The sequence below is a fragment of the Podarcis tiliguerta genome (genome assembly GCF_965153285.1).
Source record: "Podarcis tiliguerta genome assembly, chromosome: 6".
Classification (NCBI taxonomy): Eukaryota; Metazoa; Chordata; class Lepidosauria; order Squamata; family Lacertidae; genus Podarcis; species Podarcis tiliguerta.
The window spans coordinates 49,204,372-49,213,266 of NC_139539.1; the positions used below are offsets into that span (position 1 = coordinate 49,204,372).

Below are 8,895 nucleotides of genomic sequence, written 5' to 3' on the forward strand. Positions count from 1 at the left end.
ACCTGACAGCAGGATTGCGGACTCAACAAATGCATGCTCAATTACATCTATTTCCCTTATCATAGGGTTTGTGTTACCACATGTTTTTATCACTAGTCTACAAGTTAGGTTTCTGTACTGGGAAAACTGAGGAGTGTAGTTGTCCCACTACCTCCAGTGTTACAAAGAAAATATGCCTTTACAGTTTGCTGAAAGATGCTGAAAGATTCTTTGATATGTCTCCTGTGCCATGATGGGTGGTAATGCCAGGCTAGAGGTCTCTGTGTGGCAGCTAATCAGAATGTATCTGTTCACCTTGGCATGTTGACAGTGTGTTACTGGCACAGCAAACAGTGATGGGCGTCAAGGACCAGTGACCGCAGGAGCTCCTCGTTCATCAATGTGACAGCCAAGCAAAAACCCAGCCTAGCCATGATTTACAGTCCACGCACCTGGAAGACTTAAGACAGTAGCAAACATACCAGCACTCCAGCATACTAAGTATGCAGCCTCAGCAGTCCATATCTTGCTAGAATAGCCCTTGGTGAGAGGGAGCATGGATGTAGGTGTATCCTGCCTCCTCTTGCGGGTGCAGGAAGGGGAGAGACTACACAATGAGCTCATCCACACTTGCACTTGCCCCGCCCCTTTCTCCCCAGGAAACCCACTTTTTACTGCTGAATCAGAGCAAACGCCAATCGATTTTTCTGCAGACTGGTGTTTGTTCTCATGGAAAGTGGTGAGACAAATAGGACAAGTGGAAAACCTCTTGGACCCATGCTTTCAAGGTATGGGACAAGTGGAAGTGTGGGTGAGCCCTGTGTGTTATATAGCCCAGCGGTTTCAGGATGTCTAGTTGGGGTTGCACTGAAGGATAGCAGGTGCTTTATGTTGCTGGGGAAAGGGGTTCCTTGACCTGAATAATTTGACTCACTAGATACGATGCCCCTGCAGTAAGCTTACTGGTGAAATAATTATTATTGTGCTACTAAGTGTAAAGGATCAACAACTCATCATAACTTTTTATGGAAGTTAGCCCTGCATGTTTTTTGTAAAAATGAAATCTAGGTTGGGGACTTTTTCAACATACTGTGTCTCTGCCTTCATTACCTTCAAGTTTGATTAAATAAATTTAAAATATTTATATATCACTGTTCATTTGGGTAGTGGTGTTTGAACCACCCTTTGTAAAATTCAGCACCAACATGCAGTCCATGTTGCAAATCGGATGAAGGGAGGTATATACATTTAATAAATAAATAAAAATTAAAATATCTATGTGGGGCATTAGAGTTCGGCCTGGGCTCAAGAATGAAATCTTTTTTCTCTGGCAGCACACAGAAGCTTTGCTTTATGGGTTCCAGTCCATCGCAGAAACAATAGATGTAAACTACTCGGATGTAGTGCCTGGCCTCATTGGGCTCATTCCTCACATCAGCATCAGCAATGTGCAGCTTGCAGATACGGTTATGTTCACTATTGGTAAGAAGACTGGGTATGGGGAGGGAATGGGTGCTAAAAGGGAAGGTTAACCCAAAGAACCTCAGGCTGTTGAGGTTTTACAACACTATGGAACCAGCAGTCCATAGGCTGGATGTGGCCTGTAGGGCCTCTTCATCCAGTCCACAGTACCCTCTCCTTGCCCAAGCCTGTGCTACAATTAGGCTGCAAAAAGCCTTGTATTGTCTCTGCTATGTGTATATGTGTGCCAGCTTTGAGTGTGGCCAAAACAGAATGGGGCAATTTATTTTTTTACTCCCCCTCCCCAGCATGTAGCTCCCTGAAGGTTGGCAGTGAGGAAATGTGGCCCTTGGAATGAAAAGATTCCTAATGCCTGAAATTGGTGTGCATTACCGTAGTCCATGTGGGGCTTCCTTGAGATGGTTTGGAAGCTATAGCTGGTGGAGAATGTTACAGCCAGTTTTTTGAATGGAGCACCTTGACGTGCACATAGTGCACCTGTGCTGAGGGAACTGCACTAGCTGTTTTTATGATCCTGTTTATTGCTGTATTTTTGTACGTTGCTTAGACCTTTAATGAAGTGGTTTAGTAATGCTTTTAAATAACTAAATACTGATGGGTGCTTCTTTGCTTTTTGTGGGCTGTACTGATAGCATTTGGCACATTAAACAGAGCAGCTCCTGGCTCTGCATTTTCTATCTTTCTAGGAGCACTTTCAGAGTGGCTGGCTGACCACCCTGTCATGATCAACAATGTCTTACCCCTGGTGCTACAGGCTCTGGGCAATCCTGAGTTGTCCATCTCTAGTGTCTCAACCCTTAAGAAAATCTGCCGTGAATGCAAGTATGACTTGCCTCCCTATGCTGCCAACATAGTTGCTGTCTCTCAGGTAACTGAAATAATGGTCTAAGGATACATGGTTTTATGAGACAATGGAAGTTTAAGTGACAGACTAGTTTTGAGCTGTATGTAAAGGAGAGATCATTCAACAGGGCTTAAAGCAGTAGGAACATTCTGAGGAGGATATCTGCGTGTGTATGTGAGATTTAGTGGGGTAAATATTTATTGCACATTGTCAGAATGGGAATTCTGACTGCATGTATAAGTTAAAATAACTTGAATCTTAACAGTTTGAAGGTATGTGTACATTTGTTTTGGCAGCTGGCAGGGTGGGTTGACTTTGAGCTACTTCTGCAGTGGAAATTTGGTCAAGATTCAGCTCAGCCTTCTGCTTAACTAAATGCTGTCTTTGGTTTACCCTTTACATTTCCTGCTAGAAGAGGAAAAATTGTGCTTGCAGGGTGTGTGGAGGAAACAGAACTGTTGACCCTTGTTGCTGACATTATGGAGCTTGGGAGACAAGCTATATGAAACCGCTGCCTATAATGAATCACTGATGACTACTTAACCATTATGAAGCATCCTTGAGAAGGGTTGGCTTTCACTGTAGGAGGGAGAGGGTGCTTATTGATTATTTATTCAGATATTTATAAGCTGCATTTTAAGATCAAGCCCTCACCGGTATGTAAAAAGATTGATGCAAGATAACAATAGGTACAATAGGTACAGGTGTACAACTACTATGAGAAAGCTGCTCTGAATCATACAAGTCTTTAACACTCTTCAGGAAAAGCAGTAGAGAGCTTTTCAAGGCCCTCTTAAAAGCATGTATGGAAGGGGCCAAGCTTAAGTTAATCAGAAGGGAGTTAGCCTTCTCTTGCTTATCCACTTTTCCTTGAAATTTCATAGCGCCCATGCTCCAGATCAGTGTTTGTCTCCCAGAGTTGTCAGTTGATATTGTGGTTGGAGCATTGTTAAATGTTTCTGCTGTGGGGCGAGTACTCACTTTCTCACATCTTTCCTTCTATAGGATGTGCTAATGAAGCAGATTCACAAGGTAAGATACTTATACTCCTCCCTGGTGCAGAGGGTCAAAGAGAGTACAGAATATATGATTACCTATCAAGTTATTATTTCTGAAGTATTGAGCATTCCAGTCAATGAGAGGAGGATTAGAGGAATTGGTGAAATTGGGTGCATGTCTCCCAAACAGAGTTTTGATCAGGGGTGGGGAATGTGTGACCCTCCAGAAGTTGCTGGCCATTGGCTTTGCAGGCAAGAACTGTTGGGAGTTGGAATCCAAAAGCATCTGTAGAGTCACACATTTTTCTTTCCTAGTTTAGATAGACATCCATTATGTTTCCAGGCATTCCAAAGCTGCATGAAAGAGTCTTATTTGTGTTTATCTGTGACTCAGGGCTCTGACAATGGCTATTTTGGTGCTAAGTTCTGGCACTAAACACAGGTTTCTGTGTTGAGACTTCCAGAAGGCATAGCTAAGACTTAAGCATTAGAGTTGACGAAGAATAGAGGGAGAATAAACTCCAACTGAGATGTAGTGTAGCATGACTTTCTGAGGATAATAGGAGAAACTAAGAATGTTGTCCATCTTGTTCTGCCCCCAGACAAGTCAGTGCATGTGGCTGATGCAAGCTCTGGGCTTCTTGCTCTCTGCCCTCCAAGTGGAGGAGATTTTGAAGAATCTGCACTCACTGATTACTCCTTACATCCAGCAGCTGGAGAAGCTGGCTGATGAAACGGTGAGCTACTTCACTTGCTTGGTGGTGGCTGTTTGCCAACCTTCTTTTAAGAAAGAATAGAGCCTGTTGTGTGTAAAACTCTACTCTTCTTCTTGCAAGTTGTGCCTTGTTTTAACCATACCTCCCTGGTCTTGCAAGCCTCTCATTTCTTATCTCTGTCCTCTGGTTTTTAAATTCCTTCCCCCTGCCCTGTTTTCCATTATGGGTGAGAATTGGCTGGGGGTGGGGGGTGGGAATCAATCACTAGACTATGCTTCACAGTTGTGCTGTCCATTCTTGCTGCCAATCTGGGACATCTGATGTGAGTGGCCCATATCCTGGGTCTACTGTAACTGCTATAGTTGGCCTTGCCTTGCAGCCAAACCCCTCCAACAAGCTGGCCATCATCCACATCCTGGGCTTGCTCTCCAACCTCTTCACCACATTGGACATCAGTCATCATGATGATGATCATGAGAGCTCAGAGGTCAAGAAGCTGCCGGTGCCTCAGGGCCCCAATCCGGTGGGTGTTACATGTGTCTGAGTAGTTCTTTTTATACATTAGGGCATACAACTCCATGTTTATTTGGCTGTGCCTCTTCCCTGCCATGTAACTGTAGGCAGCTTCTTCTAACTTTTGAAGGGCAGTAGCATAGAATGGTTGAAGGGTTGTGAAAATAGCTGGTGTACAACATAGCACTGTGTGTGTGTTACTTTAACTATTGGAATGAGCCCGTGTAGATTAGCCACTTCATCACCGCAGATTATGAGCTTTTTGACGTGACTACTGAGTGATCAGGAGAGAGTTCAGAATGTCCCTTCAATTGTGTATATTTTCTTTGTGTTCGCTTTTCAAAAGAAGTGAGGGCAGCTGCACATCTGGTATTGTGAGACTTTTGAAAACTACTCTGGCATAATATGAGTTGTGGAGCAATCTCTAGAGAGGCCTCTAATACCATCTTTTCATCCCTGGATCTGAATGGTTGTGAGCTGTCTCCTCCTCCTCAAACTGTAGTAGACCAAGCCAGTTTCATAATTATCTTCTATCTTCTTCCTCTAGGTAGTGATGGTGCTGCAGCAAGTCTTCCAGCTTATCCAGAAAGTGCTCAGCAAGTGGCTGAATGATGCCCAGGTTGTGGAGGTAATGCATCTTCTAGGTTAAATAACAAGCAACACTTTGCCCACATAGCTATAGTTAGATAGGAGATTCCCAGGTTGGCACTGGTGGTTGTTGGCAGAACTTGAAGAATGTATGTTTGTGATGTTGGATAAGTCTCTCTTTTCAGTTGATTCCCACATTCTGTTCAATTTGGTATTCTACTTTTAGGCTTAGGAGTTTGGCCGACCACGCCAAACTTACCTCACTGAACTGAATTGGAGGTGGGTGGGGGAAACTATATATGGCACCTCAGGCTTCTTTGAGGAAAGGTGAAGTACAGACTCAATAGATATTTAGCTAAGGAACAAGTTATTTAACCAGTCCTCCCTTGACGCAGCCCTTCCTCTTCCCACAGTCTGTGTGCTCCATTTTTGAAAAGTCTGTGAAGACCCTCCTGGATGACTTTGCACCCATGGTGCCTCAACTGTGTGAGATGCTGGGCCAGATGTATAGCACCATTCCACAGGCATCTGCCATTGATCTCACTCGACAGGTAAGTCTAAGTACTAGAATTCCTGGAAGCTACTAAGTTTACAATGGAGGCTGATTACTCAACAGATTAATTCCTACCCACTTAGTATCTTTAGCTTGTCTCCTTTGTTTTGTTCAAGCACAGATATTGCTCAGAATGTGTTTTCTCCCATACACACGAATTGTGTATGCACATATCTGAGAAGCTACTGTAGTGTTCCTATACTAGCTGATCTCTGTCTCCTTTGCTGTGTTAGCAGCAAGGGTCTTGTTGATGTTTTTAGGCAAAGAACAGGCAGCTAGACTTACACGGGGGATAGCTAGGGGCTACAAATATGGGGTGGAATGGAATGGGTCAAACCAGACTGCTCTGGCTTCAGTCTCCTTTGTATTTTATATCCCCAGCTGGTTCACATCTTTGCCCATGAGCCTGCCCATTTCCCACCTATCAAGGCGCTCTTTCTGCTCGTCACATCAGTTACGCTAACACTGTTTCAGCAAGGTACGTGTGCTTGGGCACCTTCAGTCTTGTGAGGCTGCCACGTTGAAAACTGCTGTTCCTGGTTTCAGCTGTTCAGACTCGACTATAAGGTGTGTGCAGGTGGGGGGAGGGAACACCTTCCTCAGGTCATGGCTGTGCTCGTTCAGTTCCAAAAGCTTTTAGCTGGTACAGATGAAGATGAAAAACTCTTGCTGAGGTGGACTCTCTGGCATGCTTCTCCTCAGGTATCAGTGCCTGAGTGGACAGTAGTGCTGCCATTTCCCCCTCTTCTCCTGTCCTTCATGACTGGAAATGTGCCCTCCCCGTGTCAGATTCCTGGGTTAGGGCCCCAAGAGGAAGATGAAGCGAGCAATCGGCTCTGAGTAGAAAGCAAGAATCACTCAGGAGTGTGTTGTAATGTCTTTCAGTTAACCCCATCATGGCTCTTTATGGAGTCGACCATATTCATCAGGGTTGTTTTTTTCCTGTGGCCTAAATAAAACATTTGTCATGTGGACTCTGTATCCTATCTCCCTGGTTCTCCAGCTCAAAGGATTCCTTTTACAGCTTTGTGAAATTCCCAGCAAGTGTTTGGACTTGCCTTTGCATGGAACTGCCATATTGACTCCATGTTGACCCCAGCTGAGATGAAAAGCTTGGAATACATGTACAGATCCAGTCAGCATGGTTGGTGGGGTATCTGCTTCCTTCTCCAGGTTCTTGTTTGAACTCAGAATTGATGGGGAGCAACTGGTACTTGGAGTGATGCCCTGTTACTGCCTGACTGGGTCAGGCATAGCCAACATGGAGGAAGAGAATTCTCAGATCCAGGAAAGCTTATGTGATAATAAATTTGCTAAATTTATAATGCCACAAGGCTTTCTGTTTTGTGGAATGGAAGTATGCTTACCAGCAACCACACTGGCCTTTCCCTGCAGAAAATGCCAGAAAGTTGGGTTCTTCCCAACTAGGCAGGCATGTGGACATGGGGTGTTAGGAAAATACTGTGTTGGGACTGTCCATCCGGCACTCTAGTGGATTTCCAATACTTTGTGCCTACTCCATGTCAATACTGGATTTGTTGTTTGACTCTGGAGTTGTCTTTCAGGACCAAGTAAATCATGATAACATGTATCCAGTTCAAATGTGCTCGTTCTCCACATGAAGCTGGTGTCCAGTTAGCTCCTGCTTCTCTCTTCCCTTGCTAGGGTGCAATGAGCTCTCCCCTTCCTATCCTTGGTGCTTGGCAGGGGACTCTGGGCACAGGCCTATTCCTTTGCACTTTCTTTCTGTTCTTGGGTTTCCAAGCTCCATGATTTTTGTATGTTTTGTTTCTTTAACTTGCTTCAAGCTGCTCATGTGCCTGCCCTCCTCAACCCACCCCCTTGCACCCTCCCCTTCCTTCCCTTACTCCTGTTTTCACTTGTAAATTCTTTCTGTATCACATAACTATATGATGTTGAGTTGCTGTTTGTATGATTTTTCTCTTCAGTTACATCTTTATTATATTTTTAGGGCCCAGGGATCATCCTGATATTGTTGATTCATTTATGCAACTCCTGGCACAGGTGTGTTTTAGTTTCTTATTCATTCACTTTCTGTTCTCTCTCTTTCTCTTTTTTAATTCAATTTAAACCTATTTTTAGCTTTCTGTTGACAACGTTTTTTCCTTTTAGTTGAATATCGAGTTTCTCCATCTGTTTCCGTGGAAGTTGAAAACAAAACATTCTCCTTTTTCATAGGTGTGAGTTTGCCCTTTCCATTCCCCAAGGGGCAATACCTAGTGATGCAACAAGGCTTGTAGGTTGGGTTTGTTTTCAGGTCATGTGGTGTGGCCTTGCCCAGGAGGGGGCTGCTGAAAAATGGTAAATGTAGTTCAAGAGCTCTGGCAGCAGCATTCCAGTCCTGGTATAGATCTGTGTGCTTTTCTGAAGTGACTCTGACTTCTTTACAAATGCTGGCAAGTCCATAGTTTCTGTTTATTAGGTAGGAGTGATGTATTCAGTAACTTGGTGGATCTGGGAGGGGCAGCTGATCTAATGGGCAAGGATAGCAGATGAGCCTTAACTCCCGTGTTTGACCCCAAAACCCTTCTGCACTCCAGCATTTCTGCCAAGGCTTCCTGTGTCTGGTGTTTTGTCCCGTCCCCCCCCCAGATTGTGCATCTTCCATAGAGCTCTGTCTCTAATGCTGTAATGACATCATGCACAGGGCAGGGCAAAGCAGTGGTGGTGGAATACAAACAGGGGCTGGTGGGTATCATTCCCTCGAGTAAGTGAAGGATAAAGCACCCCCAGCAAGTGGATTTGAATGAGCAATCCCTAGACTGAAAATAAGCTGCAGCACTAAGAACTGATGGAGTAGAATGGGGTGGGATTTTATATATTGATCTCCTGACTGTAATAAGATGCTCTCTCGTTGGCTCTGGTTTATTGTTGCCTAATGGGGTTTCTGTATACTGTGATGGGGGAAGTGTCTGAGTGCTTAGCTCCCCCTTGTGGCAGTTAATACAGATGCAAATATGGGAGGCAATGTTGCTAAAAGGGACCCCTGACCATCAGCTAATACGTTACTGTAAATCTCGCACTTCTCTTCAGTAACAAAGTAACGAACTTCCAGAAAATTCTGAAATTTTACAACAACAAATCGCAAGATTAAAATGCCACCCTTTAGAGTTCTTATTCTTGTTTTGTCATCATGTTAAGGGGATGTCAGCTATCAATGTACAGTTAAATATCAAATACTGAAATCAGTTATAATTATAT

The 8,895-nt window shown here is 44.1% G+C and overlaps 1 protein-coding gene across 5 annotated transcripts in view; it reads left to right on the forward strand.

Annotated features, from left to right (window-relative positions):
* IPO13 (importin 13) overlaps positions 1–8,895 on the forward strand; it is a 40,087-nt gene that overhangs the window by 25,672 nt on the left and 5,520 nt on the right. For 4 of the 5 annotated variants that reach the window (XM_083446060.1, XM_083446062.1, XM_083446061.1 and 1 more), the window contains 9 exons: positions 1,314–1,461; positions 2,148–2,329; positions 3,311–3,337; positions 3,906–4,040; positions 4,399–4,542; positions 5,080–5,160; positions 5,534–5,671; positions 6,055–6,151; positions 7,646–7,698. In XM_083446060.1, coding sequence (XP_083302186.1) covers positions 1,314–1,461; positions 2,148–2,329; positions 3,311–3,337; positions 3,906–4,040; positions 4,399–4,542; positions 5,080–5,160; positions 5,534–5,671; positions 6,055–6,151; positions 7,646–7,698 — 1,005 coding nt within the window. Of the gene's footprint in view, positions 1–1,313; positions 1,462–2,147; positions 2,330–3,310; positions 3,338–3,905; positions 4,041–4,398; positions 4,547–5,079; positions 5,161–5,533; positions 5,672–6,054; positions 6,152–7,645; positions 7,699–8,895 lie in introns of all 5 variants that reach the window. The other variant, XM_083446058.1, reaches the window with a different exon arrangement.